Source organism: Rhinatrema bivittatum, chromosome 1 (genome assembly GCF_901001135.1).
Source record: "Rhinatrema bivittatum chromosome 1, aRhiBiv1.1, whole genome shotgun sequence".
Classification (NCBI taxonomy): Eukaryota; Metazoa; Chordata; class Amphibia; order Gymnophiona; family Rhinatrematidae; genus Rhinatrema; species Rhinatrema bivittatum.
Window position 1 is genome coordinate 655,242,229 of NC_042615.1, and position 19,391 is coordinate 655,261,619.

A 19,391-nucleotide genomic window follows, 5' to 3' on the forward strand; every position below is an offset into this window, starting at 1 on the left:
GAGTTTTAAAGAAACTCTTGAAAACCTATCTTTTTCAGTTGCCATTTAATTCTGATGAGGCTTAACTTATACAGATATTGTTTTTTACAGGGCTTAACAGGTTGGAAACATTGTGTAAATATGATCATCTATTAAGGCTCAGAGATTACCAGTTTATATTTTGTTTTGTGGTATGAATTTGTATCTTTGTTAACCACTTTGAACTTGGTCTAAGCAGTCTACATTTTTTAAATAAATGGCAGTATTTTATTGCTGTGCAAATTTCATGGTGCATAGTTCTGAGTTCTTTATGAGATTTTTCTTCTGCAATGGCTCTGACAACCACTGGATGGCAGCAGAGAGAGAGGTGCATTGTATTGTGGATTCTATTTGTACTTCCTATTGATTCAGTGAAATAAACTGTTGCAGTTCTATACACATTTGTTTTGTTTTGGAAAATGTAAGGGCTGTGCAATCCCTTGAGAGAGAGGTATGTATAGGCCGAGGTGGGGGCTAGTGACAGACACCCAAAAGGGAGAATGAGAGAGAGAAGAGAGTGGGACAAAAGTGTACCAGTCCTATCTTATTTGATCCTGACATTTATAAATTTGACCTTTACATTTTTTTGGTAATGGTACAGTTTTCTGACATGAACTCTTTAAATATTTCATTTATCCTAAATCATAACACACATTTCCCCACAGATTTCTCCTAGAATGTGATAGTACATCTAAAACCATTCACGAAGATAAAATTTAATCTCCACTGATTTGATCCATCATTTATTCTTGAATTTGGTAGGTGGTTAGCTAAAATGTTGAACAAGAAAAGTCATTGTATTTTTTCCATAAATCTTTGAATTCAGTAATGAGGGTACATAAGCTACATACAAGATGAACAACACCTTGTAGGCTGTTCCAAATCAGATTACTTCAATGAAGTTTGACTTCCTTCAAAACCATATTTGTTTACAATAGTGAGAAACTTGTACGACAAATTCACAAACATCCACAACATGCAATATTGAATTGCCTGTTGTGGAACACAACCCTGTAGTCATGCATTAATTCTTCTTTTTAATGTAAAGATGAAGTAATCAAAGTAGACATTTTTTGGGGCAAGGTGCTCTCAGAAAAACATTCCTTACATTCCTGTGCAGTCATCTCTTAATTCTTAAGTTAGTGCACTCTGACAGTGTAGTTACATGTTTTCAGTTGGGAAGCACCGATGCTTCATATCTAATTAACTACAGACTGTTGTAATATTTTAGTCATTCTTTGTCTGAAAGACTGTAAGGATATTACTATTTGTTGTGATAAAGCTTTAATAACATAATCTAAAGAGTTCAAATAGATGTGAGGTACTGGGATGATAATATAGATAAGGTAGGATCATGCTATTTAAAATGTTTTCTTTGGGGCTGTTCAGTCATCTCCTTGAAAAATTTGAGTAATGCAGTGGCCTTCCTTTAGGCAAATTGTTTATATATGGATGGGATCAACTAATTTGTTTTCTTAAGAAACTAGAAGATGACATGGAATGTAGCTATTCTGATGGCAAAAGGCTAATAAATTTGGAATGTGGATTGAATTTAGTACATGGAGATTTGAAGACTGACTTTGATTCTCTGTCAACTGAGATTTTCTTGCAGGGCTTATACAAAAAGTGATATAAGCTGAAATGAGACCTAAGGACCTAAATATCTATATATGAGAGGAGAGATGGGAGGACGGGGGTGTTTATGATAGAGACATTCAAGTACTTCAAGCTATAAATTGGACACAAGAAGGAAATCTTTTTCTGAGCAAAGAATGTTTTAGAATAGAAGTGGCCAGATCTGATCCTCAAAAACCACAGAGAGGTCTGATTTTCAGGATATCTACAATGACTATATGAGAGAGATTTGTATGCAGTAGAGGCAGTGCATGACTTATGTATATTCATTATAGATATCCTGAAAACCAGACCTGTTTGTGACTCTTGAGGTTCAAAGTTAGCAATCCTGTTTTAGAACAAGAGGTCACACACACTATGAGGCTTCATGAGGTAGATTTAGAAAAACATCAGAAAATATTTCTTCATGAGAAGAATGGTGAATGCATGGAATGGCCTTCCAGTGGAAGAAATGGAGAATAAAACGGTAACGAAATTCAGAAAAGAGTAGGGTAAGTACAGAGCATCCCTAAGTGCAAAGAACTGAGGGAAAAAACAGAGATCAAGTGAGATCTGTCGTCATACCAGGAATGAGATTGGGCAGACTAGACTGGCCTAATGGTTTTTATTTGCCATTGTATTTTTTTTCTGTTTGTTTTGAGAAACTTATATTATCCCAGGACAAGCAGGATGCTAGTCCTCACATATGGGTGACATCACTGACTGAGTCCTATCATGGAAAACTTTCTGTCAAGGTTTCTAGAAACTTTTGACTGGCACACTGAGCCCACTGAGCATGCCCAGCATGCCATGATCCCTCGAGCCACAGGGGTCTCCCTTCGGTCTTCATTTTTTCGTGCTGCAGTTAGCATCGCGGGATAGGAGCCCTGTGTGAATCTCTTCAGAAACTTGTGAATAAAAAAAGTGAAAATCTTTCTCAAATTTCATCCCCTACATAGGGGTCTTCCGTCGACCATCGGCCGGTGAGTAAAACATTTTTTCCCGCTTGTTTTCGAGTAAGTAAATTTTTGGTCAGAAGGCCATCGACGGCTGTCGGGCTTTAATTATGGCCACGGGCTTCATAAAATGTCCGAACTGCACTCGCACAATATTGATCACCGACCTGCATGCTGAGTGTGTTTTGTGCCTTGGGCAATCGCATGATATTTCCTCCTGCTCTCAATGTTTGGAGATGACCGCCAAGGGCAGGAAGGCCTGACAGGAAAAAATGGAACATCTTTTCCATATACAACTTATGCCTTCGACCTCGACCCAATCGCCTTCGGCTGGAGCGTCAAAACGATTAGTTATTCGAAAACGTCGAATGGAAGGCTCCGGAGACTGACTATCCCCGACTCCATCTGCAGCATCGGTAAAATCGACATCCGTGCTTGAAAAATCCTCCGAGCATCGACAAAAACATCGTCATCGCCATCGACTGGCTTCGACGCCAGAGGCCTTGCTATTGCCGACAGAACCATCACCAAAAAGGCCTCGTCTACAGGGACTATAGAGGCCTACTACTTCGAGGCATTCCCCACCTCTAAAGATGCCGGGAATCGAGCCACCACAGGGATGGATTTATCCACCAGGGATGGATTTATCTGCCAGGCAATGAGAGAAGCTGATGCCTGTACCAGTCCCTTCACTGATGCCGGGGCCTGCTCCGATGCTGTTGCCAACTCTGATGCCGATACCGGATTTGTCCATATTCCAGCCACTGATGTTGAAGCTCGATGCCCTCATCGGCGCTCTTCCAGTGCAGCCCGTCACTCCTATTCCAGTCAGTGACGATGATGCTTCTGGTACTTCCCTACCATCTGAACCTTAGCCGGGACCATCCGGACTCTCCCGACCGATAATTCCGGCCTCTCCATCGATGCCATTCTTTTCACCACAAAAATCAGAGATGCCATCGAGACCTCCTCATGTTTCTCCTCCAAAACATACTCTATCGGACTCTTGGAAAGATAGACACCGACACATCTTCAGAGGACTTCATTTCTGAACCGTCTCCTCCTGAAGATAGAAAAAAGTGAACCCCAGAGGACTTGTCTTTTACTACTTTTGTAAAAGAAATGGCTGACACTATTCGATTTAAACTAGTGTCTGAAGAAGATTCCAGACAACAGACCTTAGAGGTTCTTCAGTTTGTAGACCTTCCTAAGGAAGTATTAGCTCTTTCAGTGCATGAGGTCCTAGTGGAAATACAGCACAGATTATGGGAACACCGATGCTCAGTTCCACCGGTAAATAGGATGGATATACCACCTATCTGGTGCAACACATCTCTGGCTATCAGAGAGCCCAGCTTCCACATCAATCTGTGGTGGTTGAATCGGCTCAGAAAAAATCAAAGAGTTTACAGCCTCATTCATCGACTCCACCAGGAAAAGAACAAAAGTTCTTGGACACTCTGGGCAGGAAAGTCTTTCAAGGCTCGATGCTTCCAGAATAGCATCATATCAGCTTTATATGACGCAGTATCAATGCAACCTCTGGAAGCAGATGCAACAATTAGCTGACACTCTGTCTCAACCGTATCAAGACTCAGCTAATGATATTATCCACAATGGTTTGAAAGCAGGCAAACATGAGGTCCGTGCTGCCTATGACAGTTTTGAAACCTCTTCACGAGTAGCAGCAACTGGTATCAGTGCACTTCGTTGGGCCTAGCTTAAGTCTTCAGACCTCAGGCCTGAAGTCCAAGAGAAACTGGTAGATTTACCTCGTGTGGGCAATAACCTCTTTGGAACAAGAGTTCAAGACGCAGTAGCTCAACTCTGCGTCATCCATCTGCAATCCCACAAGATACTTCATCTGCTTCACGCCACATGGCATGAAAGGATACCAGAAAACCCTACTATAGGCCATGCAGGTACTATCCGCCAGCACCCCGTGGTAGAGCATCAAGGCCAGTGCAAAGATCCCAGCCTAGACAACCGAGGGCTTCTAGGCCTCAACCTCCTCCTCAAACAGGTCCAGCAACAGGCTTTTGAAAAACAGCCAGAGAACAGCAGCCATTCCACCAACCCCAAACCAGCCATACCAGCGGGAGGTTGAGTCTCTCTTTTTCACACCAATTGGTCAAATATCACAACAGATCGCTGGGTACTATCAATTATAACACAAGGTTACCAACTAAATTTTATCACAGTACCAAAAGACTCCCCACCACAGTCTCTTTGGATGCACAAGGATCATATCACTCTTCTGCAAGCAGGATTATCCACCCTTCTGAGAGCCAGGGCTGTGGAACCAGTTTCCCGACCTCAGCAGGGCAGAGGATTCTACTCCCGTTATTTTCTCATTCTAAAGAAAACAGGAGGCCTACGTCCCTTCTGCTAGAAGGGTTAGTGAGTTAAAAGCACTTGTCACATACTCACCCTACACAAAATTCCTACATGACCGAGTGGTACTGCGTATACACCCAAAATTCCTTCCCAAGGTAGTTACGGAATTCCACTTGAATCAGTCCATAGTCTTGCCCACATTTTTCCCAAGACCTCATTCTCACCGGGGTGAGAAAGCTTTGCACACTCTTGACTGTAAACGTGCACTTGCATATTACCTAGATCGCACTGCAGTCCATAGAAAATCCACTCAACTCTTTGTTTCTTTTGATACAAACAAACCGGGTAAAGCGGTGGGCAAGCAAACTCTCTCCAACTGGCTTGCAGATTATATAGAGTTCTTCTATGAAAAAGCAGGCCTTCCTCTCTAAGGGCAAGTAAAGGCACACTCAGTAAGAGCAATGTCAACCTCGGTCGCACACTATCATTCAGTGCCAATAGCTGACATATGTAAAGCTGCTCATAAAAAAGAGCTCGAGAATTCCATCAAAAATATACGCTAGTCATAGGAAAAGATGGAAATGTTATTTTAATTTTGAAAAAATGCTCCAATAAAACTAATTTTATAGCCTTTGTTGTCGATTTTTTATTGTTGTTATTTTCGATTTTTTAATTTTTAATTTTTAATTTTTGATTTTCAATTTATGTTACAAATTTTTTACTGTTTTTGTAAATGTGAAGAACAGAAAAAATGCTTAAATATTATTGTGAATGTGAACTGCATCAGCAAGCCAGTCGGCGGCAGACCAAGAATTTTTATGGTGAGCGCCCGGTCTTCCTGTCCATTTTGAAATCACGAGTGAGACCAGTGTGTCCAGATGATAACGTTGAGGTTATGGATATAGAAGTGCAGTAAAGAGACCTTCCGGTCCTTATATTCAAACACTTTTTCATGAAGACGCAATATCAGCTGTTTTCAGCGACGGAACCTGTGAATAATTGTGTTTAAACTTGGCTCCTGATGAAGCTGTTTTTACAGCGAAACTTCGGCCGCAGTTGAGCCGTTCTCAAGGACATTCATTGATAGTCACCGTCGTCTTTTAGAAGTGCTTGCATCAGTTCTAGTTACTTAAATACAAAGATGAAACAAAGCTATATAAGTGACTGCAAATGATTGAGAAGACCGGGCGCTCACCATAAAAATTCTTGGTCTGCCGCCGACTGGCTTGCTGATGCAGTTCACATTCACAATAATATTTAAGCATTTTTTCTGTTCTTCACATTTACAAAAACAGTAAAAAATTTGTAACATAAATTGAAAATCAAAAATTAAAAATTAAAAATTAAAAAATTAAAAAATCGAAAATAACAACAATAAAAAATCGACAACAAAGGCTATAAAATTAGTTTTATTGGAGCATTTTTTCAAAATTAAAATAACATTTCCATCTTTTCCTATGACTGATATGTAAAGCTGCAACATGGATTTCTCTTCACACCTTTGCAGCTCATTACTGTTTGGACAAAGAAGGATGACAAGATTCAGCCTATGGACAATCTGTCTTAAAGAACTTGTTTCCAGTATAATCCCAACTCCTTCTACATCCAACCTGCTGAATTTTAGGCTGACTCAAATTTTTCCAACAGTACTTCAGTGTTGGTCCATTACAAAATGACTCAGCCTATTGCTTGCTAATCACCCATATGTGAGGACTAGCATCCTGCTTGTCCTGGGATAAAGCAAAATTGCTTACCTTGTAATAGGTGTTATCCCAGGACAGCAGGATGTAGTCCTCACGAAACCCACCCGCCACCCCGCGGAGTTGCGTCCGATACGTTTTATTATTTTATTTTTGCTAACACTTATTGCTATTCATGAGACTGAAGGGAGACTCCTGTGGCTCGAGGGATCATGGCATGCTGGGCATGCTCAGTGTGCCAGTCAAAAGTTTCCCATGATAGGGCCTCAGTCAGTGATATCACCAATATGTGAGGACTACATCCTGCTGTCCTGGGATAACACCTATTTCAAGGTAATCAATTTTGCTTTCCTTATTGAAAGATTTAGTTGCTTAGAGGGCATAGTACACTCACATCACAGGTAGCACTTTATATCCCCCAAAAATGTTGTGTTTTACGATGGCTATAAAATATGCAGTATAATTTTAAGTTGTTTTAAAAATTTACTGTTTGAGATAAGTGAAAGATTATGAATGTTTAATGTTGTAAGCCGCACAGATCAACTGGTTTGGATGTGGAGGATTATAAATGAAACAAATCTGGAAAGAAAGTTGGAACTTCTTGTTGATATGAAGCAATGATTCTCAGCCATGGTTCTGGAAACCCAACATTGGCTTTTTTTTTTTTTTTTTGGGATATCCACAATGATATGCTTGAAATATATTTGCATGCACATTATACATATCCTTTAAACCATACTGGATAATGTGTCCTGATTCCCTAGACCTGCATATTTTGATCAGACACTGTATCATGGTATAGATGGGCATACCTCAAATTATATGGAAAAGGTGACTTAGGAAAGGGAATTGTCAAATTAGATTTTGTTCTGCTTCATCAGGGGCATGACAGGTATGGTAAAAGTGAGCATTTGCAAAATGTAACAGCTTTTATTGAGAGGATGATGTCCATCTCTCAGACATTGCACAAAAATTATTTAATAACTCATTCCAAGAGGCACTTAAGTACTTTCTGAATCAGGTTGCAGCTTGATGGGGTGAGCAGGAGGCGAGGAAGGAGGAAGCCTGTGGCATCACCAGTTCATCAGGCCTGTGGTGGGGTATTTAAGCCAAAAGGTTATGGTGAGAGAATACTGTGATGAACAAAGATGCCCATGAAGCGAAATACCTATTTCCCAATAGGCAGAGATCTTGTCATGGGAGAAAAGCTTTCACATACATGGATTTGTGATGAGATGGTACCATGTTAGGTCATCAGAAGGGTGGCTTCAGATGGACCCTAGAGTGTCTCTGGAAGCTAAATAGCATGAGATGAATGTGGTTATGTTTGAAGCTTCAAACTTGGCAGGGTCCTGGATCTTATATGGATACTGCCAGAAATCCTGCCTAGCAATGGTTAGCTGAATGACTGGAATTTTGACTACCAACCTAATTCATTACAAGCAGTTGGTCAGTAGTTGATGTGGATGAAATGCAAATAAAACTGAAGCCTTTTCATCTCACATATGACTCTAGTATTCAGGGGCGGATTGAGGGAAAATAGTGGCCCAGGGGATTTTTCTCCATACTGGCCCATGGGTACCCAATTACCTATACAATATAATTTACATATATATGTACACACCCCTATATTTCGGCATGGTCCTCCCGTATCAACACAGTACTATTTGCCAAAACTCAAAGAATAACAACCCCACCTATGAAAAAGAATACCACAAATATTACACCAGAATCTAAAACACCAATACACCTCCTATCAGGAAAACAGAACAGGCCAAGCTACTACAGATCCCTACAGAGAAACCACATGTTAAAAGAATGCTTCATCTCAGTCTTTGCATGCAGAACAAAAACTCTCACCAAACACAGAATAAAGCCACATTAAGTATAAATAGAAATGTACAGACAAAATCTAAACTGTAAAACGTATCACGCCAGACTCTATACAGTGCAACAATGGAAAAACAAAAATGTCACTAATCCTCATGAAACAATCAATAAAATCAAGATATATAAATCATGAATCATAATTATAAAATCATACTAATAAAATAATTTCAAAACAGCTGATGAATAGAATATCCAATAATTAAAGATTGAAGCAAATTTTGAAACCTTTACCAAACACCAATAAAATATTTCAAACAGCAGACACATCACATACTACGCAATAATTAAAATGGTAGTCAATCAAGAAAAATGAACTTAAAAAGCCACCTTTACTTACCCTCTCCAGCAGTTCTCCTACTCCTTTCCCTTGCAGGCCACACCAGAAGCAGCAGTAGCTGCTGAAGCTGTCCTCACTGACCTCTTCCTTAGGGACTACAACCAATCTCTTCTCTCTCTCTCTCTCTCTCTCACACACACACACACACACACACACACACACACACACACACCAGTCATACCCTCAAGACCAATTTCTGTCTCTCACACACCAATCATCTCCCCAACCAGTCTCTCTCTCTCACACACACAAGCACACACATACCAGTCATCTCCCTGATCAATCTCACACATATACACGTCACCTCTCTGGCCAGTCTCTCTCAATCACACAATGCTCTCGCTCTCTCTTACTTACACAAAGGCTTTCAATCACACACATGCTCTCTCTTTTTCACTTACACACAAGCTCTCAATCACACACATGTTCTATCTCACAGCCACAAGCCAGCCAAACAATTGCTCCATCTCTCTTGCACACACACAGAAGCACCCTCCCTGTCTCACATACACATTACACTCTCACAGAAGCACCTTGCTTTCAGACTTGCAGCATTTTTTACTTTTACTAAAAGTGAAAGTGATGATCCCAACCATTAAATAAGAAAACCACATTCCTATCAGAAGGCGAAATGATATCCTTCCTTCAGGTTCTGTCCTCCCAAGGGACAGCCACCCACACCGTACAGCTTCTCTTGTTTTGCCCTTTCAGGCAATAAAGCAAGTGTCTTTCTTCAAACTATCAGTCATATGATTATTCATATGGGAGATATGGCACCGAAAGACATCCTTAGTCAACTTCCCTTTTAAATGGGAAGATTCCAGTCTTAGTCATTTAAAAATATACATTTTCTAAAGGCTTAAAAAAAATGGCAAACCCGTTTCAGACTGGAACTATTCTAGTCTTCATGCTTAAATTATGCTTAAAAAAAACCCAAACAAACCCCACCTGGCATCAGTATCTTAAATTTGTGATTTTGCTGAGATGAACATTTTAAATAGTTTAATTTTTTTTGCTTTAGTATTTGTCTCTACCCACTTTGCTAAATTTTATTTTCCAGAAGAGGGATGCTTAACATTCAGTAATTTAATCTTTCATCCAACTTTTCAAAAGTTGCACTACCAACACAAAAGTTGAGATATATGTACTATCACATTTCATTTTTTTTTAAACTGGCAGATTCCTTTCTCACATTCACATCACATACACCCACACACAAAAGCACCATTCCTTTCTCACATTCACACACACACACACACACACACACACACCGTTCCTTTCTCACACACAGAAGCGCCCTTCCGGTCCAAGGCCCCCGCTGAACAGCTGGTCTCCGGCGGCGGTTAGCAGCACCGGTGTTCACTTCTTCGGCCCCCGCCGGCCTCGATTTTAAATTTCTTCGGCCCCCTCCGGCCTCAATTTTAATTTCTTCGGCCCCCGCCGGCCTCGGTTTTAATTTCTTTGGCCCTCTTGGTCTCCGGCGGGGGCCGGAGACCAAGAGGAAGAAATTAAAATCGAGGCCGGCGGGGGCCGAAGAAGTGAACACCGGTGCTGCTAACCACCGCCGGAGACCAGCTGTTCAGTGGGGGCCTCAATTTTAATTTCTTCGGTCCCTGCCGGCCTCGATTTTAATTTCTTCGGCCCCCGCCGGAGACCAAGAGGGCCGAAGAAATTAAAACCGAGGCCGGCGGGGGCCGAAGAAATTAAAATCGAGGCCGGCGGAGACTGAAGAAAAGAAGATGGGCACCACCCAGCCAGCCCCCGCTTGAGGCTGGCTGGGAGGCGCCCATATTCTTTTCTTCGGCCCCTGCTGCATAGCCTCAAGAAATCCGCCCGTCACCCTGTGGAATTATTTCTCCAATTTTTTTAAAATTATTTTTTCGTAATTCTATGTTACGAGACTGAAGAGGGACCCCACTTAGACACATGATGTAGGACATGCTCAATGTGCCTAGTCAAGGTTTTCTGCATCGGGCTCCATCCGATGATATCACACGTGTGAGGTCTAACATCCTGCTGACCTCGGAGAATACCTGTTAGAGGTAAGCAACTCTGCTATCCTCTCTACACTCCTCCTCATGCACTCTACTTATCAGACAAGTCACTCTTATCTATGCCCTTCTTCACTACTAATTTCCAACTCCGTACTTTCCACCTGACTACACTATTTTTTTGGAATAGACTTCCCAAGCTGCTGTTTGATACTCCCTCTCATCCCTTATTTAAATCTTATCTAACAACCATACTTTTGAGCCTGCTTTTAAATCTTAACCCGATTGTCCTGCTTTCAGCGTCGTCAATTTTTTTTAACCATTTTCTTAAACGAAATTCCCAAAGTCTTTTTTGCCCTTCATAATCTATTCAATATATACATAATCTGCACTGAGAAGGGACTCTCTCTTATATGCTTGTGTATAGCACTATGTACTTTGAGTTGTGTTATAGAAGTGTAAAATTGTAGTAATAATACTTATATAATGACATTCTAACAATAGAATAGCATGTCTGGTGCACCTGGAAAAATGAATGCTCATTGTGGTAAGGTAAGAACATAAGAATTGCTATATTGGGTAGATTGAGGGTCCATCAAGCCCAGAATCCTGTTTCCAACAGTGGCCAATCCAGGTCACATGTATCTAGGAAGATCCCAAACACTAGATAAGTTCCCATGCTGCTTGTGCCCAGGTTTAAGAAGTGACTTTCCCCAAGACTACCTGGTTAATGACTGTTTATGGACTTCTCCTCAGGAACTTATGCAAACATTTTTTTTAAAACCAGCAATGCTAACTGCCTTTACCACATCCAGAGCTTAATTGTTGCCAGGGAATGTGGTTAGTGTAGCTGGGTTCTTGGAGGAAAAGTCTATTACCTGCTATTAATCAGGTTGACTTAGAAAATAGCCACTGCTATTACTAGCATCAATAGCATGGGATATACTTAGGGTAGATTTTTAAAGTTATGCGCGGGCGTAGATTTGTTCGCACAACCTGGCACGAACAAATCTACGCCCGATTTTATAACATGCATGTGCTGACGCGCACATGTTATAAAATCCAGGGTCGGCGCGTGCAGAGGGGTGCACAATTGTGCAACCTGCGTGCGCCGAGCTGAGCAGTCTGCTTCCGTTCCCTCTGAGAGGGAACTTTATTTCCGGCCCCTCCCCACCTTCCCTTCCCTTCCCCTACCTAACCCACCCCCCAGCCCTAACTAAATCCCCCACCTACCTTTATTCAGAAAGTTACGCCCACCGGCCGGTTGCTGGTGCGCCATTCCTCGGTCCGGGGGCTGGTTCGGAGACCTTGACCACGCACCCGGAACGCCCCCCGGCCAGCACCATGACCTCGCCTCCGGAACGCCCCCGAATGCCGTGATGCCCACGACACCCCCCCCAAGCAAAGCCCCGGGACTTACGCGCGTCCCGGGGCTTTGTGCGCGCTGGTGGCCTATGCAGCATAGGCGCACCGGCGCGCAAGTCCCATGCTCGCGTACATCTGGCTGGATTTACGTGCGCAGGGCTTTTAAAATCTGCCCCTTTGTTTTTGGGTACTTGCCAGGTACTTGTAGCCCGGATTGGCCACTGTTGGTAACAGGATGCTGGGCTTGATGGACCCTTGGTCTGACCCAGTATGGCAATTTCTTATGTTCTTATGTTCTTTCTTATGAAATTTTGCCGATTTGTTTTAAATGTGCTACTTATTAACTTCATGGTGTTACAAATGGGCTCAGGCCAGGAGTGGTGAACACCACTAATGGGGGTGTCTCAGGGTGGAGAAAGGCAGGACTGCAGAAGAGTCTAGATGCTGGCTGGTGCAGGCAGGAATGAGTGAACCCTATGGGCAAGTGGGAAGGTGGAATAGGCAGACAGAGTCTAATACTGGCTGGAGATACCTGATACCAGATGCATGAAGGTAAGAGTGAACTTGAAGACTGGAACAGCATGGAAGTATGTGTGAACGTGAATGTAGGTAAAGGTGTACAGGAAACTGGAACTGGGTGCTGGTAAGGATGAACTCAGGAAGCGTGCAGGTATGAGTGATAATGACTGGAGGTATAAGTGACTGAATTGAGGAAACAAGACTGACAGAGAACTGGACAGACAAACCAGGACAGCACTAATATTGAACATGAAACACATAAGCCCGAAGGCAGCAGAGCGAGGCACAAGGCCCGAAGGCTACAAACAGCAGACAGAGGGCCCGTAGGCCACACACACACAGCAGGCAGAAAGCTCGTAGGTTACCGACAGCAGGCAGAGGCCCGTAGGCCACAGACAGCGGACAGAAGGCCCGTAGGCCACACACAGCGGACAGAAGGCCCGTAGGCCACACACACACACACAGGAGGCAGAAGCCCGTAGGCCACACACACACACAGTAGGCAGAAGCCCGTAGGCCACACACATACAGTAGGGAGAAGCCCATAGGCCACAGACAGCAGGCAGAGGGCCCGTAGGCCACACACAGCGGACAGATGGCCCGTAGGCCACACACACACACAGTAGGCAGAAGCCCATAGGCCACAGACAGCAGGCAGAGGGCCCGTAGGCCACAGACAGCAGGCAGAAGGCCCGTAGGCCACACACACACACAGTAGGCAGAAGCCCGTAGGCCACAGACAGCAGGCAGAGGCCCGTAGGCCACAGACAGAAGGCAGAGGCCCGTAGGCCACAGACAGAAGGCGAAAGAGGCTAGAGCAGGGAGCCCAGGCGAGCTCGATGCTGAAGCACCGATGGAACTGTTAGACAGGGTTATAAAGGAAAGTCTGGGGTATAGAGTAGACAGGCAGGAAGGAGTGGGCCAGCCAGAAGAACATGCTCGTGGGGGACCTCTGGTGGTGAGGCGGCTGCATAGCAGCCATAGCCGTAACACATGGAGTGTCCCCTAGTTTTTGTATATTTTGAAAGAGTAAATAACTGATTCACATTTACCTGTTCTAAAGATATTTGTACTGTTCTTCAGGCCTTTGTTTTAACGGGTCTTAATTATCGAAACAGTCCATTTGGGTTTCTGGCCCTGAACCTATGTGCATTGCAGGTAGTTCAGAATTCTGCTGCTTGCGTGCTTTCTGGGTTTTCACGTTATGATCATCTTACTCTTCCTTCACTGGTTCTCCTTTGAATCACATATAACATGTTACCTGCGTCTCATAAAGGTTTAAATGATGACACCACAGTGTATTTGTTTTTTTTTATAAAAATCTATAGGCAACAGAAGAATTTATACTCCACTGGTGATTGTCTAGTAGATATTCCTTTGGTGCGCCTTATTAGGTTATCTGAATCTCAGGTGCTAGACTTTGGAACTGTTGTATTTTGCAAACAACGCATTAAAAATTTTGGAAAGAATCTAAAGACCTATTTAAAAAAGTATTTTTGATCGGTAATTTGAAGCTTGTAGTTGGTGCAGGCTAGCTATCTTTACTATTTTTGGAAATGTTTACCTCTTTTGTTTAGTGCTTCAGATGCTTTTTGTTTTTAAGTTTGTATTTTATTTGTCTTTCTCTGTTATAATAGTAATTTATTTACGAATGCTTTAATTGTAATCAAACAACAGAAACCCAGACACACAAAATATGAAGATGGTGCTTAATAGGCCTTCATAATAAGCACTTCGGGCCTGACCATAGAGCAGCCTTCATTTGCATTTTTCTTAATCATTGGTCTTATTCATACATGAGGCTGTGCTTAGTATTTCTTGATGATCTTTTACATTTTTGCAAGTAAAAAACAACTTATCTTTTAGAATGGCTTCAAGAAGTCATTTGTAGAAGAATGGCAGCATGGTTGATAGACCCCCAACATGGTCCATGTTTTGAATGAGAATTTTGCATTAGGGTGTATTCGCTGTGATTCAGGCGATCAAAATATCTTGTAAGTCCATTGCCGTGTATCTTCAAAAAAAATCTCTAGAAAAAGAGTTTGGAGTTTGGAAAAATGTTAAGGGACAAGACCTGCAAAGCATAATGTATGTATAATCGTGTGGAAATGAAATAGTTAATATTAAGGAGCAGCCTACCTGTTTTGTCAGTGTCTCTACAATAATGGCTCTAATTCTAACCCGGAAGCACATTCACTATATATGTACTATAGCCATTATGATCCATAAATTGTAAAATATTACACAAAATAAAATTAAATCAAGGAGTACCAGTCTGTATCTAGGTTAAGTCCATTTGGGGTGATTGTGTTAAGACAAAATATCCAAAATTGCTTTCTATAGTTCAAATGAACCTGCCAATCCCCACCCCTGGAGGGTGGGGCTATATGCTCAAGGATTCCCCATTTCAGTTCCTGGAATTTATGTCCCAGATTGAGGCAGTTGTCCCCACTATTATGAGCCTAAATGAATCAGATTGCTGCTATATAAATACTTATCATAACCCTATGTGGGCAACATGCTAATATGCAAATTATTATTATAGCATATAGAAACAGCAATGTTAAATACAATAATTATGACAAATATCCAATACTGAAATAACAGTGCAAGGGCCATCACTCAAATCAAAGCCCAGAGGAATTGTTTAACATAGAAAATGGAACCCTAAGGATTCTTCATGGGATACAACTTCAAATCCCTTCTATTACAGACTCTGCAAGTCAATTTTTCTCTCTCTGTGCCATAGTTTGCCCAACTTTATATTGACCTTTTTGTACCTTTGCCTACATTCTTGCAGTCATATAGTATCAATTGCAGAGGTGATTGCATGTGTGTTTTTCAAGTATTAACTTGGAATATTATTTTAATGAAAGCATTTTATAACGTCATATTATAAACATGTAATACTCTGTGTACTATAATAAGGCACTATTTGCTGTAATCTTATTTCTCAGAAGCCAAAATATATCAGGTTATAAATAGATTTTTCTAAAGTGTGTTAATTTTTTTTTAGTGTTAGTTTTATTCTCTTTTGGGACATTCTTATTCATTTTATGGCAGTACACCTTTTCATAAAGTTTATTTAAGCCGTATCTCCATGCACCCTTTTGATGCATTTTGTCGGTTATTGCTTATTGAGACCTGAGGGTTTTTGATCTCAGTGGTTTTGAAAATGGTAAGAGACAAAGGTGAGAGAGAATAGGAGATACAGCAGGTTTGAAGAACATCGTCATTTCAAAGTAGCGAAAATGCTTTAAAGAGATCATTTTACTTTGGTAGTATTTTATTGCTTATGGCCTTGAGTATTAGGAACTTGCAATGGTATCAATGAATAGTAGTTGTATCAATAGTACTATAATTATTCTCATTTAATATCTGTACACTACTCTCATCTGAGACTAAAGGAGCCTCATTCTTGACTTTATACTGAAGTTAAATGCTAGTGATGCTAGTGAACCATAAACAATTTGGCCCTGGGGGTAAAGTTATGCTCTATGCATGTTTGCATCATACTGCTCTGAGGATAAACATGTCTTAAATTAACTCATTTCTGCTTGCTATGCAAAGGTTCCCCTCCAAATGCGGTTTCCTTGTAAGCAGTGATGGTAATCATTCTGAGTTTTATAAAACCATATGAATATAAATCTGTTGATAGTTATTTGAATAAAGGAACATAAAATTGATAAGGTATTTGCTAAGATGTCGATAGTTGTGCCATATACAGAAAGCTAAAATAAAATAGTTTTCAGCAATTTACAAACCCTACCCAGAATTGAAGTCACTGACCCATGGCCAGTATTTGTGGGATTGAGATTGCTGATCACAATATTTAAAATCCAAGAAAAGGGAATGAGGAGGGGGAAATACAAATGATAAAGTGCCTGAAAAAAAGTGATATTGCCATATACTAATTTGTATTACATCAGTGCTTGTGCATAAGAACATGCCATACTGGGTCAGACCAAGGGTCCATCACACCCAGCATCCTGTTTCCAACAAAGGCCAAACCAAGCTACAAGAACCTGGCAATTACCCAAAAACTAAGTCTATTCCATGTTACTGTTGCTAGTAATAGCAGTGGCTATTTTGTAAGTCAACTTAATTAATAGCAGGTAATGGACTTCTCCTTCAAGAACTTATAAGTCCTTTTTTAAACACAGCTATACTAGCTGCACTAACCACATCCTCTGGCAACAAATTCCAGAGTTTAATTGTGCGTTGAGTGAAAAAGAACTTTCTCTGATTAGTTTTAAATGTGCCACATGCTAACTTCATGGAGTGCCCCCTAGTCTTTCTATTATCTGAAAGAGTAAATAACCAATTCACATCTGCCCGTTCTAGACCTCTCATGATTTTAAACACCTCTATCATATCCCCTCTCAGCCTTCTCTTCTCCAAGCTGAAAAGTCCTAACCTCTTTAGTCTTTCCTCATAGGGGAGCTGTTCCATTCCCCTTATCATTTTGGTCGCCCTTCTCTGTACCTTCTCCATCGCAACCATATCCTTTTTGAGATGCGGTGACCAGAATTGTACACAGTATTCAAGGTGTGGTCTCACCATGGACCGATACAGAGGCATTATGACATTTTCCGTTTTATTCACCATTCCCTTTCTAATAATTCCCAATATTCTCATTGCTTTATTGACTGCCGCAGCACACTGAACCGATGATTTCAATGTGATATCCACTATGACGCCTAGATCTCTTTCTTGGGTGGTAGCACCTAATATGGAACCCAACATTGTGTAACTATAGCATGGGTTATTTTTCCCTATATGCATCACCTTGCACTTATCCACATTAAATTTCATCTGCCATTTCGATGCCCAATTTTCCGGTCTCAGAAGGTCTTCCTGCAATTTATCACAATCTGCTTGTGATTTAACTACTCTGAACAATTTTGTATCATCTGCAAATTTGATTACCTCACTCGTCGTATTTCTTTCCAGATCATTTATAAATATATTGAAAAGTAAGGGTTCCAATACAGATCCCTGAGGCACTCCACTGCCCATTCCCTTCCACTGAGAAAATTGTCCATTTAATCCTACTCTGTTTCCTGTCTTGTAGCCAGTTTGTAATCCACGAAAGGACATCGCCACCTATCCCATGACTTTTTATTTTTCCTAGAAGTCTCTCATGAGGAACTTTGTCAAACGCCTTCTGAAAATCCAGGTGGTGGATGCAGTGCTTTCTTTAATTCTTGCAGTTTTAATAGGAAGTTTTAAACTTTACTGCTACTTGATAATTCACTTTTATAATACTTGCATGCATTTCAAAATAATGTCATGTCAGTATTCTGATATATCTGATTTTATGCGTGAGTTAATATATGCAGCACATGAGCTGCTGTTGAAGCTTCTGAATCCAGGACAAGCTTTGAGATACCATTCCATAGATGAATAGGGTGGCAATGAAAGAACAGTTCTGCTTTGAGATTCCTCTCTATTTAACTGTGATGGTGCATTGTTTCAGTGGAGGAGAATGTGAGATGAGTGGAAAGAAATGTTGTCCATGATGCTTAAGTTCATTGTCATTATCTTGGCTATGTTTCTATATGATTGTGATCTTACTTTTCTTTTTTTTTTATCCAGGTATTCACTCAAGGGTGGGTTTATTTAATCATGATTGATCTCAGTAATATATATATAGGAAGTCAAGAAAAAAAGACTATAATATTTTTAGTCTATTTGGAGATGATTATTACCCCAGCATTTTTGTGTTCGTATGGTTGCATTTGAGAATTGTAATGGAATAAATTTTGGCCACAGAGAAATACTTGTTTAGAAGGTTGGAATTTGTTTGCGGTTGCCGATACTGATGGTTTGTTCCTTTTTATTGCTTTTTTCCTGTTATAAGTTCATCTTAATTAGTAACTAATTAGTTTCTAAATTCCAATCAACTATTTCTTACCTGTAACTTATTAAGTTAAGCAGAATATTATGATGGCCTAAACTTTTTGTGACTTTTTATTAACAAGAATATACTGAATCATAGTTTATTATACTTTTAATTATCTGTTATTGTTGCTTTAACATATGGTGATTATGGTAACAACTTTGGAACAAAGAATTTACTGCATTGTGTCTAATCTTAGGTTTTTTTCATTCTTTACAGATCATCACTAAACATATCTATGATCTACTGGAGAAAGAATGCAACTTGAAAAAAATATATCTCCCAGTAAGCTGACTCTTGTTCATATTAAAAATCCAACTGAAATAAAAGCTATTTACTACCATTGATCATTTTCAGTTGACAGTTAAAGATGGTAAATGTAAAAAAAAACACATTAAAAGAAACAAAAACTTAAATGTTTTAGTAAGTTATTCTATTTTGAGAGAGATCTCATTTATTTGTATTAGTTTTAACACAGCACAAACATTGTACTTGATGGACTTCACATAAAAAACCAAACATAGGACAATACTTTGTATAATGTGTAGTGCATTCAAGTTAGACTGCTGCAGTAAATGATGCAGGGTCTACAACAGTCATTTGTGATAAGATTTAAGGTTCTACATATGTATATCCTAGAGTAGCAGTTCTTAATCAATGTCACCAAGAACTGGGAGATGTCACCAAAATTTGAAATAGACTGCATTCCTAAGTATGTGTATAAATGGGAGCCTGCCTTTGATGGGTAAGTGTGGGTGAATG

General features: G+C 40.6%; 1 protein-coding gene across 2 annotated transcripts in view; it reads left to right on the forward strand.

Annotated features, from left to right (window-relative positions):
* Positions 1–19,391, forward strand: part of FAM172A (family with sequence similarity 172 member A) — a 907,909-nt gene that overhangs the window by 159,777 nt on the left and 728,741 nt on the right. For both annotated transcript variants that reach the window (XM_029573259.1, XM_029573251.1), the window contains exon 5: positions 18,849–18,914. In XM_029573259.1, coding sequence (XP_029429119.1) covers positions 18,849–18,914 — 66 coding nt within the window. The remainder of the gene's footprint in view (positions 1–18,848; positions 18,915–19,391) is intronic.